Source organism: Python bivittatus, unplaced genomic scaffold (genome assembly GCF_059951505.1).
Source record: "Python bivittatus isolate LINGU-HERP-01145 unplaced genomic scaffold, Pbiv_v1 ctg000100_np1212, whole genome shotgun sequence".
Lineage (NCBI taxonomy): Eukaryota > Metazoa > Chordata > Lepidosauria > Squamata > Pythonidae > Python > Python bivittatus.
The window spans coordinates 3,448,869-3,475,580 of record NW_028277038.1 but is presented as its reverse complement, the minus strand read 5'-3'; the positions used below and the strand labels follow the sequence as shown (position 1 = coordinate 3,475,580).

Below are 26,712 nucleotides of genomic sequence, written 5' to 3'. Positions count from 1 at the left end.
TGACTCTTTGATTCAGTTTATGTTCTGCTTTCCCAGGTTTAAACTTCAGCTTCATCATGGAAAGGCTGGGAAAGATTCTAATCCAAAATCATGGGAACCACTGCAAGGGAATAGACAATTCCAAGCTAAGATGGAGCCTGACTTGCTTCCTTTGGTGAGGAGCTGTAGCTCAGTGGCCAAGGACAGAAGATCCAAGGTTCAATCCATATTTCAAGAAAGGATGAAACCATTCCTACGACCAGTCAGTGTTGACATTATTAGGCTGGCATGGAGAAGCTCCCTATGTTTCTATAGGAAGTCCTTGTCTACACCTGAATGATAGATTGCATAAAGTAAGTCCTACACTCAGTCCCAGGATCTCTATGCAAGCTAGAAAGGGCTATGCTGAGTGCTTATGGAAACTGTAGTTATCTACATCTAGAGAAACAAGCTTGGGTTAAAGGCAATGTCTTGGAAGAGAATCTGATCCTTTAAAAGGGAGTGTTTTCTGAATCAGTGTGAAGTAAAACACCAGCACCATCTTCTGGCAGACAGTATAATGCAGGGACTAAGCCCTATGAACTCTTGACATGTTTCAAACACAGAAGTGAAATATTTAGTGGTTTCCTACAGTCATCTCAGCCCTTCAGTTTGAGCTGAGGATGGAGGAGAAGGGCAATCTTGCTGCACAGCTGGAGCTACAGGGCAGGGTACAAGTCTGCTGTGGACATCTTGTAGGAAGGCCACTATGAATTTAGAAACCCTTTTTAGTTTACTTTCACCAAAGCCTTCACCCTTCAAGCGTAATATGAAACAGCCTGCCCTTGGTGTTCTCCAATAAAACTATTACCAGAGATAGATTTCTTTTATGCCCAAGTAGAAGGATAAGCAGAGGTGTGACCCAATTCTCATGCAAGCTTTGAAATACACGCTCTGCCAAGTTCAAAAGGACTCCTGCCCCCATGGTACTAGGATGTCAAGATGTCCAACTGATACTGACATTGAGGCAAGAGTTTATAAAGCTTGCATGGGACTATTCATTTCTTCCTACCTTCAGAATGAAAGCTGTGATGGATGAACTGCCTTTACCACTTGTTTAGCCTTGATTCATAAACTTGGATAAGTGTGTGTGAGTGTGACTGCCTGTCTATCTGTCAGTCAGCATATCTCACAACCTAAAGTTCAGAATATTCAATGTGAGCCACCAACAACACCATCTTCAGTATCAAACTGTACAATTGATGGATGTAAGTTTATAGCAAAACTGAAATTTGGCTCTTTTTCCTATGTTACTCTGGCCCCTAACTCCTAACATCATGTGGACACAACTTACAAACTGATTGGATGACCCTGTGACCTGATTAAGACAACTATGGGCTGCCTTCACTGATCTTTGTTGAATAAGCCACAGTTGGCTAGCTTCCACAGAACTGCAAACTATGGTTTATGAACTACAGTGAATGGGGTTGACTCAACAAGCCAAGCTCAAGCTGCACAATACATAGATAATGCCGGAATTCTGCAGCCATGTTCAGACAAACATTTAACCCGCTTAATGAATGACCCATCTACTGGTTTTGTACAATGCAATGAATAATAAAATGGACTGGCTTGGTATAATATGTTCACATACAGAGACAAACACTCCAAAATCTAACCAAGGCAGGATATATATTATACAAATTGCACCTGCCAGAACTTTCAGTGTGACATATGATGGACCAATCCAGCTGGTCATTCCGTTAACTGCATTTTTGCTCAATACATCACAATCTGGAAATAAGTCTTTGTAATCTTAAAGAGAGGTATGACATTTTAAGCATCCATATTCAGTCCTTCCATGTGAAAAAGAAAAGACTTTTGTACAGACAGAGGTGATGAATTACAGAGGATTTCATTAAAAGAACGCAGAAAGAGAGACCGAGAATGAGCAAAATTGTCCTTAACTAAAGGAGCCTTCAAAAATACTTGCTGTTGGGTTCATGTCTCCGCTAATGCTATTTTCCATCCTTTTAAAGGCTGCTGAGCCTAAGAAAAGGGTGCTTGAGTGTAATTTTGCTGTAGTAAATTTGGCTGCAAGGAACCAACACTAATTGCGTTTCTTGTGATGCACCCTTTTGAAAGTTGTGGGGGGGGGGGAAGTCACAATTGAGCCATACTAGAATTAATTACAAGTGTGATACATAAAGCTACTCTGTGCTTCTTGGTTTACTTTTTCCTTCTCTTTCCTTACATTATAGGACCTTTGTCCCTTGATTGTCCTATATTCATCTCCTGCAAGCCATCAAGAAGGGGGCAAGTTCCAAAACATCTTGTCCTCTGGAGGGTTCTTGAAAATGTGAAAACTTACTGTGACTTTGTGCCTCCTTTTTGGGTGAGTCTCAAATTCTTTGCCATCCTATGGATGTTGTTTTTTGGCTTGGTCCAACTTAGCAAAAATATCTCTTGAGTCAAGCTGGAAGACCTGATGACTCCATTGCTCTATGATGTCAGAGCCCTCAATCAATCAGTTTATTACAGTTTATTACAGTTCATTACTTTTTTAGACCCTATGCTATTTACTGTTTTTCTGATATATGTATGTAGGTAGGTAGGTATGTAACAGTTCTACTGTTAGATATTTTATTGTATCTGGCCTAAGGGCTGTAATAAACTGATTGATTGATTGATTGATTGATTGATTGATGTCAGAGCCCTAGAAATCTTAGGATTCCTCTTGTAAGAATGTTATCAATGGAAAGTTATGAAATCCGCTCATACGGTGGACTTGCCCTGTGTGAGATTATAAACAGGAAATGCTTGACGCAATGCCTCAGAGATACTTGAGAGGTCACCCTAACAACCTTCAACAAATTGAAACAGGCTAAGCAAATGGATCACTAATCAAATCAATTTCCTCCTGCAAAATTGATTTGGAATTGAAAGGGAGAGATGAGTTGAGCGTGATTGGTATTGTTAAGCCAGAACATCAAGTTGATGAATAGCAGCCATTAAGTTGCACTGTACAAGACAGAACGTTACAACAGGAGGGATTACCTGCCCAAGTGATTGGAGTTAACAAGGGGAAGATATAGGCCAGGGGGGAGAGAAAGTGAAGGATTTGGAAGGATTCAGAAGACCTGGCTGATGGCCAATCCTTGATCTGAAACTTGAAAAAAAAGCTGGAAAATCGAACCCCAAGGCCCAAACTAGTATTATGCATATCAGATGATGGCATGCTATCTACCGGCCATATCATTATACCATCTTGACCCCACTCCCTTCTAGCCCTGAAGATGTTCCCTAGCTGGGTAACGAAACGTTTGCAAGAAAACAACCAAGCTCAGAGAACCCCAAGGACTCCACAGTTCAACCCTGAGCTACAGATATTCTCATCTGTTGTGACTTTCTTTAACCATACCCTACGATATCCCTACTCTTTCTCTCTCTCTTTGCTAGCTTGCAAGTCTACTATAAGTAGATCAGATTAGAGGTATCAGGTTTGACCAGCCTGTTGTAAAGGTTTCTAAGAGACTGAATTCAGCCAGATGGAAGACGACCCTCATTTGAGCTGATTCCTGAGAAGGTTGATTGGACCCTCAACTATGATCCACATAGGTTAAAAACCCTCTACGCTGTTCTATAAGAAGATTAGGCAAAAGCAAATGCTTGCAGGTGGTACAACTCACAGATATAATATGCAGAAACCTCTTGGCCATTTTGAATCCCCAGCTAGTAACAACCTGAATGCTGATAGGCTGGAAAGTTAGCTATGATTTTTTTTTGGTCAACAATGCATTGTCTGGAAAAGTTTGGGAATTGCTGCTTGCGGAATACTAATGGGATTTTTATTCACTTTATTTTAAAGATGTTAGATCAGGGATTTCTCCCTCCTCACCCCTCCCTTCTTCCATGCTTTATCGCCTGGATGATTTATTCTTCTCACCATTATTGAAAGCCAAGGAGTGATTTCTATAGCTGAAGTCAGCTGTTCATGAATTCCAGCAGATGTTTCTATTTCCATGGTACTTTGGGCCTACGGGGTGTGGGGCAGGGAGGGAATTGCAGCTCGCCTCTGTTGGGCATCATTTTATCTTTTTAAGTCACGAGCATTTCTCTCCCCAGAATGATCAAGCTGGGCCACTAAAGTAGCAAAGGGTGAATGCGTGGAACTGGGGGAATAATAATATTTTGTGGGTTGTTGTGTTTTAAAAAGGAACAGGGCGAGAGGAGGGGTGCAGAAGGTTTTACACAGATGACTTCATTACTTCTGGCCAGCTTAGTAAAAATGGAAGGTTACAGAAAGAGCAGTGCACCAGTGACATTGAAAAATTGGATTTTATGCCAACCCGCCAAGCCAAGTTTCTGAGGCTGCTGGATCAATTAGTGCAGTCACAGTGAAGTTTGTGCTTCATCATAGGAATGTATCTAACGTTGTTCAAGGTGGCATTATGAATTCAGCAGCGTTTAGCCCTCAGCTCCTCCAATCGGACTGTCAGCTCTTCCACTGAGATGCTTCTTATGAGAGATCTACTATTAGATTTCCCTCCCATCTGCTTAACTATGGTTCCTCCTATTTCTTTTTCAGCCTCCTCAGAATCTCTTACCTGATGGTAGGGCCAAGCCCTATTGCAAACTCTCAGTTGCAGGAATCTGGGAATCTGTGTCCCCATATTGCAGCTGAGAGTAAATAATTCTGTGAAACCACTTTGGAAAAAAGAGAAAGAAGAGAGGCCAAAAATGGTTGGAGGATGGTGGTGATGCAGAATGATCCCATTAACGGAATGTAGACCATTGCCAAATTAAATTAGTTTAATAAAATAACTGTTCTGTGCAGATAGGGCTGTGAAGAACACTTTGTAATGTTCTGAAGGCCTGCCTTGTGGCATATGTTATGAGGAAGGAAGGAAGGAAGGAAGGAAGGAAGGAAGGAAGGAAGGAAGGAAGGAAGGAAGGAAGGAAGGAAGGAAGGAAGGAAAAGACAGAGAACAGGAGGGAGGGAGAGAGGGAGGGAAAAGTTCCACACTAGGAATAGAATAGAATAGAATAGAATAGAATAGAATAGAATAGAATAGAATAGAATAGAATAGAATAGAATAGAATAGAATAGAATAGAATAGAATAGAATAGAATAGAATAGAATAATGGTCCTGCGTTGATAGAAATGAGTCTGTTTAACATGGAGAAAAACAACAGCATGAGAACAGTCTTCTAATTTCAAAAGAGTGATTATTAGAAGATAGGATGGACTTCTCTCTTGTTCCAGAGAACATGGCTGGAACCACTGCAAGAAGCCAAATAGTTTGGCCAAAAATTAGGGGAACCATCCCGTTGGTAAAAGATGTTCCAAACTTGAACAATCTTTCTTGGAGATGACATCACAGGAGGTGAAACAGAGGATGGGTGGCCATCTGGCAAAGCCTGAAGTGACCATAGCAGTGGGTTAGATGCAGCCATAGCTACTGCAAGATAGTAGGACCCAAGAGCCAGGGAATAGAGTAGATATCCTTCATTAAAGATGTCCTCCTTGAAAGCCTGGAGTAAAAAACCCTGAACTAGATACATCTTCATGGCATTTCCAACCCAAAAGCCGAATGTAAGTAAAATGAGAACTGAGCAACGTCAGAATGTGAGGATTCAGCAGATGCTGGAAAATACAAAATACTCATGATGGCCACACACTTATGAGTCTGTGAGATCATAAATGGGATTGGAAGTCACTGCCCAAGAGATGACAAAAGTATCTCCCTATACTTTGAGTTCTCTTTAGGAAGATCTTGCTTTGCTTCCTACCATCTGCCCTGTGTACATCTAGGACTGAACTGGTGGCCATGCACAGGAAAAATGCTACGAGAGTTTTGCAAATCAGCTTTCCACTCACATCACTTCAAACAACACGATAAATAAATGGATCATTGCTTTAGTGCAGTGGACAGAAGACAGCACCCTTTTAGATAAGAGCAAAATAAAAGAGAATTAAGGTTTCTATCTGAACATGCTTCCCCCTGTACCCTTGATACATCTGTTTCTTTCTTCCCTGTGAATGGGAAAACAGGGGAAGATCCTTCGGTGACATATTGCACAATTCCCAGTGTCATGCCACGCTTACGGCTGATGAGCAAACAAACCTCATTAGAGAAAGAGTTCATTGGGTGGGTGATGGACCAAGTCCTGGGGAAGATCTCTTCTTCCATAAAGGGGAGGATGAGCAGCTGAGCCAACCTAACTGCTTTTCTATACAATAATTTGAAAAAGGACTCTTTTTTGTGTTATAAAGGACAACTTCTGATTACACAGCGAGATACTTATTTCAGGATCTTAAGCTATGAAGATTTGTTCCCTTCATCTGTCTAGCAAATGTAGTGCTGAGAGCAGTTGGGAACCAGAACCAATTTGTGAGAAAAGATGGTGGGCTGTCCTTCACTGGAGATCTTCTGCTCAAAAGCTCTGAACAAGCAGAGACAAGATCAAAGCATCTCACTTTGCCTGCAGAGACCCATTGCATCTTTCCAGTGATCTCTTATCAAAGAAGCATCAGGAAGGAGAAACAAGGCCAGTTATTTCTTTAAAAGCCCCAATGTATTTTGAATAAGCAACTCTTCATCAAAGAACAAAGAAGCTCAGTTGGACAAAGCACCCTGTTTCTCACCATAATGGGGCAAATCACAAGAAACTATGGAGCAAAGCCACAAACTGTCCTAGCTAAACCTTATATTGGTGTATAATATTCAGATATGTTGCCTCTAACCATAATTAAGGTTCTATTAAAACATACAAGGTCCATCTAGATGGGCTCCTGATGCTAGAGGGGAAGCAAGAAAACTGATTCTTGAAAGCTCACAATCGGGACATGTGAATCCTTCCTTCCTTCCTTCCTTCCTTCCTTCCTTCCTTCCTTCCTTCCTTCCTTCCTTCCTTCCTTCCTTCCTTCCTTCCTTCCTTCCTTCCCTCTTCCCTCTTCTGTCTGTCCGTCCTTCCTTCCTTCCTTCCTTCCTTCCTTCCTTCCTTCCTTCCTTCCTTCCTTCCTTCCCTCTTCCCTTTTCCCTTTCCTTCCTTCCTTCCTTCCTTCCTTCCTTCCTTCCTTCCTTCCTTCCTTCCTTCCGTCCTTCCATCCTTCCTTCCTTCCTTCCTCCCTCCCTCCCTCCCTCCCTCCCTCCCCATTATTTTACTGCAGCAATGGTTCACCTCAGTGAGGATGTTCTTCACATCTTCATGTGTCTCATAATCAAAAGTAGAGAGAATAAGAGTGCTCAATATGCTGAAGCTCTGGATTGCACTTACCTGCTCTGTGAATTTGGCATGATTCTTTGACACATCACGGTAATGGTTGAATGCTTCCCGCCATTACTGACCTCCTGCGTCACGTCCCACTGCCGTGGGTCACTGACTTTGGCACTCAGGATATTTACACCTTTTTTCACTTTTGCCCTGTTGGAAGGAACGTTGCAAAAAAATGAGACAAAGGAGAATGATAGTTCTTATGGGCACATGTCTATCCATACCTCTACCTGCAGAAAATCTCCCCTGCTTAACCCAACTAGAGAATGCCTCTTCTTGGAACGATAATGTTTGTTCCCGTTGCCAAATAGCTTTCTGTTTTTCTGTCTCATTCCCTGGCTGCTTGAGAATTTCTTTCACATTTCTTTAGAGGGCAGCCATGAGCTTGATTTATTATTTCTTACCTACCCAGCACTTTGTAGCCCCCACAAGATGCCCCTTTTTCCTAAACTGGAAAAACCTACCAGAAATCTTTCTCCCTTGGGTCTGAACAGAAGCTTAAGAAGCCAGGGAGAACGCAGGCTACTGAAGAGAGAGCTCTGCTATGAAAGATATGGTATTTCCTGGCGGTGTTGTAGGCTTGCGGGATCTTTAAGAACAGCACCAGTTGGTGGCTTAGAAAATAGAACTAGAGAGGTGAGAAATCCAGAGGAACAGACTGCTAAAAAGGCCAGCAATAAAGAACATTTGATAGTCCCTTGCAGTCAGATTGACGACGGCTGGAATTGGGGCTCTAACGTTTCCTGGAGAAGCAGAACATGCTCCTTCCAATGGACATGGCAGAGGTGGGAGACAAGTTAGGCTTGTTTTTTTGGTCTTGGACGAGATTAAGAGGACAATCTGGGCCTGGAGGACAAAGCTACGTAAAGGGAAATGGGCGGGTGGAAAGCTGGAATACAAAAGAGAATGCTGGTGTTGAAGGCTATGGGCTAATTAACTGTTATATCAGGTATTAAAAAAAAAAAGTGTGTCTCCCTTTTTGTCACCAGCACCATGGTTATTTTAATGGCCATTACAGGCAAAGAGAAGCCAGGGTAAAGTAGCTGATCCACAGTTAGAGAAATGCCCCAAGCCTTAGCTTTAAAGTAAATATGGAGAGGCATAATCAGTTACACTTACAATCTCTGGTTTCTTGCTCTTCCTCTCTGTCTCTTTCCCCCGCTCTTAGCTTTTGTAATAGTATGTGGGAAAGACCTTGGGAGACTGGGCCAAGAGACACTGCTAAGGGAATGGTCAGATAAGAGAAGGCATAGCCCGCGGCTGCATAATGGATGGAGAAAAAGGCTCAGAAGGACCCTCCCTAGTTTCTTGGACTGTAAAGGAGACAGGAGAGAATTGTATTTTCAGTTTTGCAAGATTCTGTTAATGTAGCTTTACAACAAAGTAGAATCAGCTTATCTGGTCATGTTTCCTGTCTGGTCTACATGGTAAGGCTAACATCAATCTTGCAAGTCTGAAAGCATCTCTTCGCCCCGTCTCCCAAGGTCTTTCCCACACACCATTACAGCTTTATTTAGTAAGTCCAACAGATGAAGAAGAATTAGGGCAGGAAGTTAAAGCGGTTCTCTTTTTCTTTTTTTTTAAACCATGGCTTTGTTGACACGAAAGGGTCAATTCCCAAACAAAGCCATTTTGTACTTAGTCTAGCCATACTTTTTATGTGTAGGGCAACAAGTAGTTTGATTCTCTCCTTCCTTGTGTACACACAAGAATCCTGCATTTGACTTGCTTAATTAATTGGATGGGAAACCACCAAATAGTCCAATGATGGATCATTGGGAAGTCAAAACACCACTTCCACATTATTACAAGGGAAGTACATAGATGTTGCTTTTCTTTATACAGTATGTTGTAAGTTGTCCAGATGGGCAGCTTTATCAACCTGCAAAATAACTAACTAACTAACTAAATAAGAGTTTAAAAAAAATGCTGGCACAACTTTCATGGCTCACAGGAGAGGGGTGAATTCATTTACAATGCACAGAATGAGGTGTGCACTTCAGGGGAAAGCAGAACACAGACTGAAAGGGAATTCAAGCCCTACATTTGGTCATCAAAAGAAATTAGGCCCATTAAAAGCACGGTTGCAGAACGAAACGCTTTATTTTTAGCCCAGAATATGAGCTGGTGTTCTCTACAGTGAAAAATATATATCCAGTCAATGTGTGTGTGCGTGTGTGTTTAAAATTGGGTTTCAAGGATCCTAGAATTTCATTGAACTTTTTCTCCAAAGAGATGCAGGCAATATGCATGGCTCCGTAAGCAATTTTATTTTGGCTGTGGGGCAGGTTGGACTAAAACTCACCAATGATGAAGATTCCAGTTTGGAATTCATCATTCCAAGTGTGATTTCCTAGATTCTGCATGACCCTGAACTGCATCTTAGAAGGGAAAGGAGGAAGGAAGGAAGGAAGGAAGGAAGGAAGGAAGGAAGGAAGGAAGGAAGGAAGGAAGGAAGGAAGGAAGGAAGGAAGGAAGGAAGGAAGGAAGGATTGCTTTGAGCATGCTAGGACCTCACTCTTGTCCCCCATTGACATCAGTTAGGCTCCAGCCATGTTGACACACAGCAGCTGACCTGGCTTATAGAAGGAGACACTTAGTACACATTCCTATATGGACTAAAATAAACTGTGAGGGTACAGACTGCTAAGCCCCGCCCTCTGTATCTGCATAACCCCTCCTTTGATTTGGTTTCTTGATCATACTCCAATCGTTGGGATGGGGAAAGAACAGGTATGCTCAACCCCAGCTGTTCTTTCACCTGCTCTTGTGGGAAAGTGCCCCTCAGCCCAGATGACAACCATGGACTTCCCCTCCTTTGCTCAAGGATAGCTGACGTTGCAGAATTCCTTTCACTGGGTTTCTGAACTGACACATTAATCTGGGTTTGTCCAGCTCCCTGGACCTTAAACTCACAAAATGGGATGGGTTTGCACAACAATCACCTAAACTACAATAAACAAACCAAGATCAACACAAAGAAAGATTAACAACTGATGCGAATGCAACCACAACTGGTTAAGAAAGTGATACAAATGCAATTCTGACTCTCTCTCTCTCTGTGTATATATATATAGAGAGATGAATATATATATATATATATATATATATATATAGAGAGAGAGAGAGAGAGAGAGGAATATATATATATATATATATATATATAGAGAGAGAGAGAGAGAGAGAGAGAGAGGAATATATATATATATATATAGAGAGAGAAAGAGAGAGAGAGAGGGAGGGAGGAATATATATATATATATATATATATATATATATATACTGTATATACAGACACACACACCACCCTGAGGAATGTAAAGATTTGCACCAGTTTTATCCCCTGAATTCTCTTTTATTTTATTGCGATTTTCAAAGATTACTGCTGCTATTGAGGGACAATCTCAACACAAATTCTGGTTTACGTGGTTAAGAGCTTCAAGGATGAACTTTGCTTCCTGCCAACAGGCAACTCAAAACTACAGCACCATTCCTTTGAAGGGTCTTTGATCAAACACAGCAACAGTTTGGGGCCTGCAGATCAGGAATATTTAGAAATGGCTAGCACAAAAGAAGAGACTCTGAGTACTATAGAGGAAAAACCATTATTTCCCAAGCTGCGGGAAGAATGTTTATGTTCTGTACAAAGGAGAGCATTTATCTTCTTTTGATCAGAAATGCCAAAACCGGACTCCTAATCGGATCAAACAAAATACGGGGGAAGCAAGGAGAAAACCACCTGGTCGTTTAGTACAATGGCCAGCAGCGGCTCTTAAGGAAGTGTCCAGTAAACAGGTTTGGTGGCCCGTCCCCAGAAAGGATGCTGAAAAGAAGAAAAGCTTGGCAACCTAATGAGAGGCTTACAAAAATAACCACAGTTGGACTGTGACTTTGTTGAGTGGATGGGAAGAGTGGAGAAAGGGTTTCTGTATTTTGGATTTGGATAGTGAGAAGTTCTCACTCTGCAATCAAAGGGAAGGAATTTAAGAAGGCACCATTCATGGTCTTTCATGCTGGCATTCTCCCTTCCCTGACGCTCAAACTGTCCTCCTTAACCAAGCATGAAAGGTGGAGAAACATCTGCATTTGGATTTGGACATCTCCCTTCCAAGAAAATGTTTTGTGATTGTCTGAACTCAAATAAGACCTATGGTTATAGGTATAGGTAGCCCTTGTTTAGCAACTGCCTTGTTTAGTGACTGTATGCAGTTACAATGGTGATGAAAAAGTAACTTTGCGACCAGTCCTTGTATTTATGACCTTCACCGGTCTGTAAAGCAAAGGAAAGCTGAAGTAAGATCATAAGCACAGTCATGGTTTCACTTACTGACCGCTTTGCTTAATGACTGAGTTGCCAGTCCCAATTGTGGTTGTTAAATGAGGACTACCTGTAGTATTATACCTGGAAAAATTGAAGGCCATTGAAAGAGGGGGCAGCAGAAGACAAGGTGGCTAGAGGTTATCATTGATGGTACAAGGAAGAGTTTACAAGAACTCAAAGAAGCTATTACTCACAGAAAATCCTGGCGAGATGATGTCCGTCACAGAGAATTGAACGTTACCGAACAACAAATGATCATGTGTTTTTGGAATATCTAATGTATCCAGTAAAAATGGTAAAGATGCTGGTTGGTCCTAGACTCCTATGAACAGCTATTACCTCTACAGCAAGTTCCTTTCATGCAGAAGAATCCCTCATAGAAGTGGACTTCATTTATTCCTCCTTAATACCCACTAGAGCCCCTTCTTGAAAATGCTCGGTTTTTCAATTGAGCCTTGCCTTTGGGGGGGAAGGAAAAATAATATAAACAAAGAGAAGCAAGAACCATTTCAGCACTGTGTTGATCTCTCAGAGGATAAACTAAAACTGCTGCTAAAATGAAAGATGGCAGGAGATATAATGGGACTCTCTAAGTGGTTTCTTATTGCACTCAAGTTCTTATTACAGAATTTCCCCCCCCCCCTCAACATCGGGGGACTCCCAATTCTTTCCTTGCTTGCAATTGGCAGTTCAGAGGCCAGAAGGCAGAGACAGCGTGAAGCTTGAGCCTCCAAGGCAGCTAGGGACATCAGATCCGTTTGTAAGAAACCCAAGTGTTACACCTGAGTGCTCCTGAAATAGTGAGATACTGTCACCGGGAGAGAGGTAAATAGATAACAACAGCTCGCTTGACAGAATTCATTCTTTTAGTTGGTAGTCCCTTCCTCCAGGGGTTGTGTGAGCAATCAAGATGAGCAATCAAAGGCTTTCTGGCAACTCCTGCGGATGTCCTGTTAGAAAGGCCAGAGGAAATAGAAAAAGTTGGATTTCCTTCCCAATCCTTGGAGTCCAATTCTTCAGGGAAAACGTAAAGGGGGACAAAGAGGAGATCATTCCCCAAATCACACTTTCCTCACATCTCTGTCAAATGCCAGCCTCCAGGACTGATGAGTCTAGATACTGTAGTTTCAGCACTTGTGGAACACTTGGATGGACTTCCAGGAACATAAGGAACCCAGTCAATATAACTGATAATCAAGAAGGATTGCTGGTTGCTCATCCCTGCCATGAGGAAATATGTTTCAATCTTGGGAAAAGGCAGACAAATGCAAGCTACTTCTAGTTCAGTGTATGATTTCTTGGAGAAACAAGAACTTAATACTGTGTAGTCTTTGAAGACATCATGCACAGCTTTGCATCAAGCCTTACTCAGCAGTGAGCAGAAAACACATGGTTGAGTTATTCCATGAATTCCTTCCCTCTTCACATCTCATCTTAGGTAAAATTCAGTCCTCTACAACAACTGCATTTTTATTAGCATTCTTTGAGATGTAGGCCAAGGTAAATGCTGCTGCTGATAGCCTCCAGTAATAGCCAAAATATCCAATTGCCTCCAGGAAGATATTCCTTCCTTGCATAAGAAAGCCTTGGATAAATCAAGGAACTCAAAAAAGCAGACAATATTTCATGCAAATTACCAATATCCAGTTCAGAAGATGGTGGAAAGTGACCATCCTGTGGATCTATATCAATCTGTGAAAAAGTCAATGTCCTTTGAAGTACGAAGTGTCATCAGATCACCAGATCATGAACCTGTCTCTCACCCAGAACAGCTTTGACAACTGTGAAGCCATTTGAAAAACTGAGCTGTAAGGTCAAGACGTTCTGGGGATGACTCAGTGTTTTTTCAGATGGAATCTGAACAAAAACAAGCATATCTGTGCATTCTTATAAAAGTCCCTTGGTTTCAGGCAAAACACTGAAACACCGGTCACTGAAAAGACATGGCATGGGTGGCGTTACTGAAAATATACATGTTTTCCGATGATCTAAGATCTCCACAGTCTGGTGGCTTCCAAGGGTGATGGGCTGATCTCCATAATTTCTAAGCTGATCTAAAATAAACAAGGCCATCCAATTCTACCCCCACCCTTGTACTGTTTGTCTGGGGATACAAATCTACCATATTTAACACATACACTTCTCAGTAAGGCGGGGAGTGGGGAGAATCTTCCTGAATATATTTGTTTGGAGAAGATCACTTCAGCTTGGAATCTTATTGTGGCTTCAGATCTTCTCAGGCAGGGTTCCTCAACCTCAGCAACTTTAAGATGGGTGGACTTCAACTCCATGCTGGCTGGGGAATTCTGGGAGTTGAAGTCCACCCACCTTAAAGTTGCTGAGGTTGAGGAACCCTGTTCTCAGGGGTAGAATCCCAGCATATTTCCTAATGCCTCCAGTATCACTGACCAGAGTGGGAACTTGACTACAGTGTCATTGACTACAATAGGAAATTGATAACCCCTGTAACTTATCTAGTTCGTGGGGCATCAACGAACAAAACTTTTTGAATGGATAAAGTCTACCCAAAGTTAGACGTATTGCCTAATAAAGGTAGGAGGGGTGTGTGTGTGGGTGTGTGCGTGGGTGTTGTGTGAGCTACTGCAATGCAGAAAGCTCAGCTACCAAAATGGCAACTAAAAAAAGGCATTGAGGTTAATCAAAAGAAGCCACTTGGAAGTTTCAGCGTTTCCCTCCCTCTTACACAGCTTTCTCCTGCTGCCCAGATTTTATCCAACTAGCGCTCTCAAGGAGGTCACAGGTATAATTCAGAAATTCACAATAATAACCCAGAAGGGAGTGCAATGCCTGAAAGAGATTGTAATTTCCCTCACTTGGATGTCAGAATTTTCTCTCCTTTTATGAGCATCTCTTTCTGGCTATTCTAATTACCATGACAAACACCAAAGCGAAGCTTGCGATTCCTCTCCCGCTTTTGCAAAGCAGAAAGTGCTTGGATTTCAAGCAGGCGGCTCATTCAATTAACTTCCAGACCTCACAAGGTAGCTAAGGAAAGAGCAGGGTGGGCTTCAAGCTATACAGCCTCAACCCTGTTGAGATCCACCACCCAGCAGAGCCTGGCAAAAGAGGCCTACTTAGGATGGACAAGTTCTGGGTCCAGAATGGTGGTGACAGTGGAAAGGAAGAATCAACATTTTAGGAAAGGCATAAATTGGAAAATCCAAGAAGCAACTGAGATACCTCCAGGACTGTGAACACAAGTGATTTTAACTAGCCCAAGTGTAGGTTTGAGATGTGGGGGGGAGAGGAGGAGAAGGAGAAGGAGAAGGAGAAGGAGAAGGAGAAGGAGAAGGAGAAGGAGAAGGAGGAGACACCTCGAGGTAACCTTGCTTTCCTATTCCTGCTACCACAGACTTGACTGCCTGCAGCACCAGAATAAAGATGCAGGAGTTGGGATCCTCCTAGTGGCTCCAAACAAATCTGGTTTTATCACTTTCATGATCCATCCCTTCCTAAAGAAAGAAGAGGCCTAAACGGAGTCATGTGGTGAAATGTTTAGAAGTTCCATCACCTGCCTGATTTTTAATCATCCTGGGCACAACTGGCACAACTGGATCCCTCTCCAGGTGCATGCAAAGTTCAGCTCTTTTAATACCATGCTGCACGTGGAGAACCTACCAAGGTTCTGACTGAAGCTTCTAGCCCTGATAGAGGCCCCAACCCACCTTTGCAAGTCAACTGTAAAGGAGGCAGCCAATTAAGAATGCTAATAAAAATAATGAAAGGAAAACCTTGGTCATGTTTACTCATTATGAGGAGAACATTGACAATAACAAAAAGTCAACTCTCCTTATCAGGTGTTGATTAAACTGATGCAATGATTACTAATCATTGAGTTTCACCCAGGGCCATAATTAAGTGTCACCACTTAATTGAGGAGTTCTATTTTTGCTTTGATTAAACACACTGGCAATGGACATTTTGATGATAAAGAAGATGTGCAGTGCACGTGTGTGTGTGGGGTGTGTGTCGGTGTGTGTGTTTAATTGCTTGGGCTCTGTACTCACCATCTCAGCAAAACAAGCTTGTGGTATTAGTTACCACCCCTTTAGTGTGTCCACACCTCTCTTTCCCTCCATACACATCCTGCTGGACAACCTGTAGGAAATTCTTTGCTAACCCAACTGAAAAATGGAGACCAACCCAATCTTTAACTGAAGGTTCTTGGAGACACTTTGCTGTTGTTCTCACGTTTAAGCCAGTGCTATTTCCTACACTTTTAAATATCATGGATCCCCAACAAGACACCCTTTTGCTTTTCCAATATTTCTGCAATAGAAAGACTGGCAGCTGGCTGAAAACAGAGAATTAATTTCTTCCGCTGCAATGCCCATGTTCTCAACGATGAGCTTTGTTGTCCAAACACAGACATATTTACTGATAAAATATCATCTTCCCCTCTAAGTGCTGAATTTGCTTTTGCTACGAACCTTTTCTGCACTGTGTACCGAGTGTCAGTAAACTGACTCTTTTGTTTGTATTTACATGATCTTAAAATTTTCAGAGGGTGTGCAAAGGCCAAGTTGAACCAAGAGCAAAGAAGAATCATGTCAAGACTCGATTTTATCCACATTTTAAATGAATGTTGTAATGGGTTGGACATCAACCACTGGTTTCACTTTTCATTTCCTTTCTTTTTTTAGCATTCTTATTTGTCATCTTGCCTTAAGAGTTCTTGACCTTGGAAGCTTGCATGTATTTGGAAAGCTTGAATTGGCCAAAAAAAAGGGGGGGGGGCCGGCATTATATATTGTTCTAATATAGATTTTGGAAGCTAGTCAACCAGCTTCTTTGGTATCTCCACCAACTCGATCACCTTTCTGGGATCCACTCCCTCCTTTTGATCCATCTCTGTCAGGTCAAAGGATATGCTTGTACATGTGTGACTGATAAGAATCGCACTCTGTATTGGAGGAGCAGAAATAGATAAAATTGTAAACCAATGTTACAAGAGAGAAAAAGGATTTTAGGTTGCTAGTTTTTAAGCCGTGAAGAAAAGCAGTTTGCGTCAACAGTCGATGGGTTAACTTGGCATAACCAATCTCGTTAGTACGACGACTAAAATAGGAGGGCATAACTTGACGTTTCTAGAAAACCTTTGACTGTGATAGATGGAAAGAAATATTGAATAGATACAGAACAATCCTATTAATCATATATTTGACTTGAAAGAAATGATCAAATTCCAATTGAATTTTGGTCCTTCTGTAGAGTGTGCCCTCCAATGGACAACACTAGGGTCAAGTGTAGCTGTCAATCCCAAAGTTATACACCCTTGCGGTGGGTATTTAAAGAGATAACCAACCAATTTGTCCAGGCAGCCCATAGGTGTACCTGGGCAGGTGGAAATCTGCCAAAATTCCAAATTGTTCTGAAGGCACCTGATTTGATGTATTCACGGGTGCTGCTCACCCACCCCTTTGGAGATCCTGGCCAAAGATGACATTTGAGACTTTGATCACTATCTATCACCCACATCCTGATTTCCTTGCCAAGTTCATCTTCTCCAAACAACTTGACTTTTTGTTCCCTTCCTGACTCACTGAAAACTCCATGGAACTTTTTTTCTTTTTAATGCATCAGAGCTTCTTGGCTGACCTCACCTGCTGCTTTGCAGAAATGTGATGGATGGCTGAAAGAAGACACATAAAAGCGAGAGTTTATTAGTGTGTCTGTGTATGTGAGCATCCAATTCCTGCAAACCATATGTTCCTAATCTGTCCAAGCATTGCCTGGTAAAGCACATTTTTATACAGGCTCATTTTTATGATCTCTGAAGACCCCATAAATATTTCCTATACACAGGGAGGCTTCACCACATAGGATTAATGGGACTGTTGTTGCAAAGGCAAATGGGAACATTTCCAAGCCTTACACTGTGGTATGTCGCTCTTTAATATACCTGGTTATATGCACTTTCTCTCCAAGAGTTGGCTGGAACTGTGTCACGTAGAACGGGAACAGGCAGAGGTGTCCACAGATACGGTCAAAAAATTCAAGATGGAAGCCATGAGGGTGTGCATGAAGCCCTCCCTGTTTTTTGTCTATGCCACAGGGGAAAGCCCACCCATTTCCCTTCCTTCTTGAACCACCCCCCTCAAAACCCTCTGAAAACCACATCTAATTGCCAGGCTCCACCTTTGCGGTTGCAAGAATTAGTTGAGCCACCAGAGAAAATAATACAGAAAAGTTGCAAATGTTGACCAGTGCAATCTATAACCTCTGTAATATCTCGGTCCACAACGTCCAGTTGCCTCCATCTCCCTAATGAATAAAACAAGCATGCCCATAAGAGCCAATATACAGATAATTTTTAGATACAGTTTCATCCCTTGGGGGGAATACTAATCCCCATTCCAGCCTACAAGGTTGTAGGATTCTTGTAGTCATCCTGGAATGCAAGGTCTTGTCAAATGTTCACAGTTCCAATTCCTTAAGGACTGTTTTAATGCATCCGAGGGCCTTTCCCCTCTTTTGATTTCTTTCTTGTTTTTCTTCCCCAAAGAAAAACAAGACCAAGAAACAAAGACAGCAAATGTGATCTTTGTTAAAAGCAAAGTACAGGCTAAAAGCAGAGAGAGGGGAGAGATGTTAACTGGTCGCTTTCGTGTCTTAATTAGCCTTCAAAAAGCAAGGAAGGGTTTCATCAACACTTGTAACCAGATCTCGCAAGCAATAACAAACTGCTTCAGCCTGATTTTCTGGATTTAGCTCAGAATAGATGCATAAGCCTAGGTGGGCTGGAGAATTAAAAATCAGAAGGGGAAGGAGACAACATGGAAATTGCCTACAGGAGTGTTATGCCGGCGCCAGAACTGGTCTGTGGACACATCAAATCAACATGTCTGGGATAAATTATTTTGCTACATTTTGTCCTCATGTGTTCCATCACATTATTGGAGATAGATGACCTATAGGTCTTAGATAAAGGTGGTCCTCGGGAAGCCAACCTGTAACTCATGTGAAATGGGTGTCCGGATACCCACAATGGAGGAGTGGATTGTGAAGATGTCAGAACCTGCTGAAATGGCCAAATTGACTTGTCTGATCAGGGAAGAAACAATAACTTTTTTTAGAAAGGACCGGAAACCCTTTATGGACTTTTTGATGAAAAAGGATAAAAATGAATTGATGATCTTGGGATTTACTGATTAAAAAGGGTTGTTTATGGGAAGAAAGGAACCATGATATATAATTTGGGAGGGCGGAAACGTAATAATTATGATTGTGACTACAGTAAAAGAGATTGGAAGTTGCTTCTTTAGATATTTTTCTTTTTCTTCTCTTTTTCTGACTTTTACTGTTTCTGACTTTTTGTTTTATCTTTTCATATTTTTTCTTTTTTCTAATTTTCTTATGTTTCTGCAGTTTTCAATTCCGTAAAACCATTTTCTTAATAAAGTTATATGAAAAAAATTGAAATCGGTATTTGGGGCAATCTTTGAAGGAGAGGCAAAGTACTGTTTTCCTTGCCATTACTCCCATGTGTATAACTGAGGCCTAGGCAGTTGTTATTGCACCATAGTTCTTATTTATGCTTTAAATTAAGAGCCAGTTTGGTGTTGTGCTTAAGGCACCAGGCCAGAAACCAGGAGACTCTGAGTTCCAGTCCCACCCAGGCATAAAGCAGCTGGGTGACCTTGAGCCAGTCCCTCTCTATCATCCCTAGGAAGGAGGCAATGGCAAACCACTTCTGAAAAACCTTGCCAAGAAAACTGAAGGGACTTGTCCAAGCAGTCTCCGAAAATCAGACACGACTGAACGGATTTTATAAAAAAATGCTCTAAATCAGTCTCAAGAAACAATAGCCACATGAGCCACATAGAGAGAGAAATACACATACACACATTATCCTAAAAGGCCAACTGAAGTTTTACAAAATAATTGGAAGTTTTGGAGGTTCCAGGAACTCTTCATTTGGTAAGGAGAAGGGGAGGACGAGTAACGTGGCCGGCTGATTTTCAAGCCAAGGAAATCTTTAGATGGAATGAGAAGAATTTCCCAACCTGCAAAGAGGGTCTTCTCATGTAAATGATGGGATTAGGTTTGCTGAAAAGAAGAACCCAATGCTTCTAAGACTCAATTTAAAAAAAGAAGAAGAACTTTCAGTAGCTAAAGCTAAAACCAATTCTATCCTTGCAAGATAGACAGTAGAAAATAAAAGAGAAATAGACTAGTTTGTCTTTCCGGTAAAATATCAGTTTCTACTGATGTTTACGAGATGGCAATATCGAGAAGGTAACTATGAGGGCTTTCTGATCAATGTCATCCAATGCCAGACCTTTCTGCCTAAGAAACTTCCAAATTCTACATTTTTGCTTGGAGTTTAAAGAAGTTGCAGCAGTTATTAAACATTATAATGACAACATTGCTATAATAACATTACAATTATACATTATAATAAGTAGACATTATTGGGGGGGGGTGTCTATGTGTGTACGTTTCTGTGTGTTTTTAAAGTAAATATTTGGTTTAGCCCTGGTTTCTGAATTAAGGCACATATGTTGCCGCCCACTGATTGCTTCTTTTTCATACGTTCATCTATTTCGAACTCTGGAAAAGCAATGTGTATCAGAGTAATAAAATAATTATTATTAATCATGAAAGAGGCAGCTTCTGACTGGTTTGAGTTGCAGCTAGAAAGAGGGTTGGAACCAGCTAGTTCAAAGTGAACCGTGAAAGCAAAGTTGAGCTACAACGGTTAGGTTCTTTTTCAACATTTCATCCACAGTAGGCGAAACCAGGAGGGATGAAAACCTGTCTTGTTTCCCTACTTAGGCCCATCAAAAATAGGACATAAAATAATAAAGAGATGGAGATCTGGGTGTGCTGTTGGATCTTTTTCGTTTTGAGAGCTGAACAGGTTGAGGTATCCCTTTGAACTCAGAGGCCTGTCAGAGCCTTTCCAAAAAAGGAAAAAAAAGGGGGGGGGAATCATTTCAGTCCTTCACATCTGAAGACCTGTATGTTACAACCGTGGATGTGAGAGTGGGGGAAGAGAGATGAAAGACATTCGACACGCTGTTTTACATGATGAGATGTTACTTCTGAAATCTGGATTCTAAAATTCTCCTATCAAACAGAACTAACCAGCCAAGCCTTGCTCAAAAAACATTACCTATTCCCCAGCTAGATAACTATTTGAAAATCAAGCCCTTTCGAAAGCCTTTGAAGCATAACATTTACAATTTGACATATAGGATTGAAAGAAAATAAATAAACTGCTTAAACTAGCTTTCCAGTTCTTCTCCTACAAGCAGCCAAACGAAGCTCTGATTCCTGGAATATCCCTGGAAAAACGACGAGTTGTCACTCAAGGTGGGCCAATATGTCAGTATGGAACCACATTATGTAAGGAACCATGTATTAGTAGAATTGTCACTAGCATATAATGCTTATCGTCATATCATGCTGGAAAAATTTACTCAGGAACTGTGGCATCTACGGCAAACAGCAACTATCCAAAATCGATGACGTGTGCTTGGTGACATCATCATGCAGATCTTGCCATAACCAACTTGCACCTAAAGATCTTATGTAAATAAGCACATCGCAGCATTTCTGCAATGCCATCATCACACCTGGGTCATTTGCCTCTTCTGTAGACCCCTGTGCTCAAGAAAGTTTCATAGCCTGCAGAAAAGTACCGGAAGGACCATTCTGAAAAAGATGGAGCAAGATATGGTTCTCACCACAAAAGAGGATTTCCAGAACCAGAGAGGGTCCCCATGGGAACTGGATGAGGCCAGGGCACTTTGGTGGAAAAGTACTAGGAGGTGAATCAAAAATGCCAAGTTGGGTATATCCAAAGGTTGATGGCTAGTCAGCTTATTGGAAAGTATAAATTTTTATGGCAACATTAGTCCATGGAAACGATCACGTGCAGTGAGCATTCTGTGTGAGCATTCTTCTGATTCTTCTGGAACGCGAACCTAGTTTGATCAACTAGATGTTGAGTTGGGAAAGTATTCTTGGGTAGCAGTGAGCCATGTAGAGTGGCTTTTTAATTCATCCTTGTCTGCGAGATAAATCCCACTGAGTTCAATGGGTTTCTCTCCTGTGGAGAGGTGCAGCAAGGGCCTTCAAGGGGGCTCAGATCAGCTGGGTGAAACATTTTGGGCAGCTGGACACCTCAAAAGTGGTGGGACAACCACTGATGCCACGAAACAGGGTGGCAGGAGGTTATTATGGAATCAGTATCCTTGTACCAGTCAGCTAATTCATTGGTTGCCATCTCCTGGAACACATTTCGTCTTGTTCAGTCTTGACATTTTGAGCACCATGCTCTTCTCTCCTCTCTCAAATACAGCTGCTCTGTCAATACTCATTAGAATCCCAGTCTCGATCTGCCTAATGGCTTTGCTAGCCATGTTTAGCCCCTATCACCTTCACAATCTGATGATTTATTATCCTTGCTAATTATCCATTGTCTCACAGTCAACTTGCCAGCCTGCGATGGGTAATTCAATTGTCTATTTCAACAAACCTGAACCTTTTCAATGATGCCCTATCAAAGCAGGGGGCCGGAGAGAGATGACCTCTTCTACTGGGAGCAATGGAAGATAAAGAACTCGATCCCTCCTTTTTATTTTGTCAGCTTAGCCTATCAGTGTTCCCTAAAATCTAGCCCGCCTCCTAGTTTATGCATTAAGTTAATAGATGTGACTGGAATATTAATGCCCTTGGCATGCGAGGAGATGGTTGCTCTTTGTAATTTCATGCCAAATGAAACATAGCACGCTGCCTTCTATGTACATGTGGGGACGGTCAGTGGAATGTCTCCTTTTCTTAAGTTGGATTCAAGCTGTCAGATGTTGACCTGTCTTGGGAAGCCTGCAAAGGGTTACTTCTCTTCTTCCTTGCATGGTTGCAACCTGGTTAGGACATTAGTCCCATCAGTGCAAATGCAGTCAGTCAAGTAATGAGGGTTATGAAACATCTCAGATCCTCATAGACTTCTCAGCTTTCAAGTTTGTGATGGGGCTCCTCTTCCTTGGCTCACCCCATTTCATTCCTGTTTTGCCCTTCACTCTCCAATTCATCGGGGGTTTACTTCTTTCTGTTTCTTCGTGCCCCATTGCTTGGAGTAGGGGTGGGGGGGAAGAAGCACAGCTTGCAGAATATAGTGCAGTTACACTTGGGGACTGAAGATGTTATGTGGGTCTTGTGATTGCTAAAAATATGTTGGGGATGATGCTACCTTGTAGCCCCGGCTGTAAACCTAGTAGGAATGGGCATGACTCCCAAATATTCACCAGTAAGACTGTAGAATCAAGCAAGGGTTTGTTTCATGATGAGTCAAGGAAGTTCAAGCGTCAGTGCCTTGGACAATACAAACCAGGGGTTACTACAGGTAGTCTTCAACTTATGATCATTCGTTTAGCGACTGTTCAAAGTTATGATGGCACTGAAAAAAGTGACTTATGACTAGTCCTCACACTTACAATTGTCGCAGTGTCCCTGCGGTTATGTGATCAAAATTTGGACCTTGGCAACCAGCATGTATTTATGACGGTTGCAGCATCCTGAGGTCACGTGATTGCCATTTGCGACCTTCCCAGCCAGCGTCCGACAAGCAAAATCAGTGGGGAACCACATGATTCACTTAATGACTGCCTCAAAAAATGTCGTAAAATCAGGTGCAGTCACATGATGTCTTGCTTAATGATTGTACCACTTAATGATGAATTTTCTGGTCCCTATTGTGGTCATAAGTCAAGGACTACCTGTATATGGATATAAAGCCTTCCCCAACTTTGGTGACCTTCAACTCTCAGAATTTTCAGCAATAGTCATTCAAGCTGGAAAATTCTGAAAGATGAAGTCCAGATATCTGGAGAGTGCTCCATTTGGGGTAGGCTAGAGTATATTCCCATAAGTAGAGTTTTTGTTCCTGCAACATCTGTAGATAATGCCACATGTTATACATAGTAGAGTGCATAGAAGTCCTGCTCAATATTCCAGTAGCTTTTTTTTGGTGGGGTAGCTGGAGAGGTAACTAAAAGGATGTGAATTTACTTTTTGTTAAAACTAAAGAGGGCAACCTTTGAAAGTCTGTAACTCCACATCCCAGAATCTGTAGGTTTTGTCAAAATAATGAAATGACCCTCATGACAGTGCAATGCAAACTTCATCCCTTTGATACATCCGGCAGTGTCATGACACATGTAAAAAAGGGCCAGAATTTGCTCTGCAATGGCAAGACGTTCATGTTCACCATTGGCCCTCCCTTGCTGCCCCCACCCCATCCTATGGATGCTTCTGGTTAGGCTGGAAAGGCTTTAAGGATGGACAGATGAGCCAGACATCTCTGCAGTTTGGCAGTCAAGTACCTGAATTTTGGTTTGGGCGAGTCTCTTTGGGACTTTGGGTTAGTATCTTTGGGATGGGAAGGGAGCAGTCAGAATCTCCTTTCTTCCATTCTCACCCTTACTTTTGCAAAAACAAAGTATGAAAAATCATTCATTTTGTGGCTGAATTTTGGTGGCCCAATCTTGGGGTTCAGAGGAATGTATGAAGCTCATAGATTTCCCCCTGTGGAGTTAAACTAAGAGCAATAAGATCAACAGTCTCTTCCTTTCTCTTGATTCTCTTTCAGGAACTCTAGCAAAAAACCCAAGCAATTGGGATATTCCAAAGAGATATTGTTATAACTGCATCCAACATTTCCAGCTAAGCCACAATGTTTCACAGTGTTTTTCCCCCACACTGAATGGCAAGGTTTGAATAATGAAGACTTTGCTCAACATAGGAAGATTTCCATCAGTTTTTTCCAGCTCAAGTAATCACAGCCCAGATATATGAGGTCTCTGCGTAATAAATGACCATACGGGCATTATATAAATCTTCTTATGTTTGAAAAGGATAAATGTAAAGCAAATACCCCATAACTTAGCTGTATCATTAGCTATAAATAAAAAGAGAGAAGCCTGCCATTTTCACTACATTTATGATGGTGAGCAAAGGAAGCGGGATGAACAGCTGAAGAAGTGGTTGGATAACTCATGATGTGTCCATGAACAACTCACGCAAAGTTGTTTGAACTCTGTCAGGATCTTTGGGGATTCATGCTTGGGAGCCTCAAAGTTAAGTCTTCCCGACCCAGTATCCTCCAGATTACAGGGTTTAGAATCCTGGCTACTGAACTTGTCTTATGTTGGTTAACCCTAACAGATGTTGCTGGAAACAGTGGCACCAAAAGTAGACAGCCCAGTTCTTGAACACGTTTTTGATGGCTGTGAGTGCCAATCAAAGGCAACATTAGACATTGTCTTCCAGATTATATTCTCTCATGAGGAGAGAACTAGAGAGTGGGCTTTGGCAACTGCTGGTAGAAGAACCAGTCTGAGTGATGCTGAGAGTCCTGGGAACACCTCTCCGTCGGTGACACAAGGCTAGGAATAATTTTAGGACTGAGGCCAGCTAGTTTTGATGGAATTACTGTCAAGCCCCATAAAACTGGGCAAGGTCAATGAAACAAGCATTGAAGCAAGCATTGCACTGCCTTTAATGGTAGTATGCGAGGAAAGGACCAAAACATGGAAACTGAAAGAAGTGTTTCCAATCCTCATTTATTAGTGAGTCTCTTGGAATGTCTCTTCCCAGATTACTGGCCACCCAGACTGAGTGACCATTTATAAGATCACTTACTAACAGACTCTCCTTCTGTCTGTTGCTTGCTTGGGTCTAACTTCCCTTCCATTTCTCTCCTGGCTTCCCCACCATCTCTCAGTGAGAAAGATCATTTGCAGAAATAAGCGACATTGTTTTAAAACCTATTTTCTACTTATTTAATTTGTTCCTAGGTTCCCATATTAATCAAGCATCTGGGCTATCCTATATTTTCTGCACATTCCACGGAGTTACTTTACCTTAAAAACTTCTAAACTTCCAAAGAGATTTAGTGGTGCCAGAATAAAAGGATAATCAAGGAAAAGACCCACACACGAAGGAGGGTACGGGACAATGAGAGAAAACAAGGCAACGAATCAAGAAAGTGTGCATACCTGAGAATAAATTGGTCCACTGTGATATTGTTAGCAACTGCCACGGAAGCACTCACGACTTCCCCCTGTTTGATGGGCTTCAATGGCAGCTGGATGACAGTGTTGCTGTCCAACCATAACTCAGTCAGCTGAGAACTCTCCGGTGCCTGGTGGAGACTGATAGACCCAATGCGTTGTAAGTGGGACATGGTCTCCCCTGCCCCTTCTTTTCCTGGACGGATAGCATTACCCTTCCGTACGTCTTCAGTGTTACACTCCCCATTTTCATCCCCAGGCTGGACAGTGTAATAAAGCTCTACAGAGACCCCATCAGAGTGGTCAGCTGCTTTCTTACGGCCACTGCCAACTGTTGGTGGGTTAAACCAAGTTGGCTGAAGATCTAGGTTAGCCACGCACAATCCCAGGTCTCCCTTCAGTCTGCAGCTACCTCGAACTCCCAGAGTTTCCCAAAAGGCAAAAGCTTGCATGCAAGGTAGCTGTTCAGACATGCTGTAGTCATCCCAATCTCTTCCCACAATGTAGAAGAGAATTTGAACTTTGGGCCTGGTCAAGTAGATTTTTTCACTCATGATATAAGCTTTCAGCTTCCAGTTGAATGTAAACTGCTTGGTGGACCCAAAAACATTGGAAGTCAACAGCAGATCCTGGGGTACATCATGCTCCACCAAGAATGGCCCATAGCTAACACTGATGATGGGCATCTTCTTAGTTTTGTACGTAAAGAAGGTTTCCATACGTGATTGCAAACTTGAGTTTTTCATGAACTCCTGGTTGGCTTCTCTAAGGAAAAATGAGGACTCCGTACCAGAAATCTGATACTTTACAGGTAGATACGCTGGTAAAGATGAAAATTTCTGGACACTGTCCAGGGCTACACGCCCCATGGCCACTATTATAGAGAAAGAAAAAAACACAGAATTAAACATTTAACTTCTTAGGTGCAAAATAGTAATCACTTAATCAGAGTTACCAAACCATGTTTTCTCAATATGATGATCTTTTTGTTCTGGTTTTAACACCAAGATTGGCATTGACTTAGTACATTATTCTAATATTTTGCTAACTGTTCTGAGCAATAGAAAAGTGTGAAGGAGAAGGAAAAGAGGAACCATTTTCATTTTCTAGTTT

General features: G+C 41.9%; 1 protein-coding gene across 1 annotated transcript in view; it reads right to left on the bottom strand.

The window, feature by feature from the left end:
• TMEM132C (transmembrane protein 132C) overlaps window positions 1-26,712 on the bottom strand; it is a 100,091-nt gene that overhangs the window by 36,939 nt on the left and 36,440 nt on the right. Inside the window, exons 2-3 of the mRNA XM_088135293.1 lie at window positions 25,585-26,473; window positions 7,240-7,386 (exon numbers count right to left, since the gene is read on the bottom strand). Of these exons, the coding sequence (XP_087991419.1) occupies window positions 7,240-7,386; window positions 25,585-26,473 (1,036 nt within the window). The remainder of the gene's footprint in view (window positions 1-7,239; window positions 7,387-25,584; window positions 26,474-26,712) is intronic.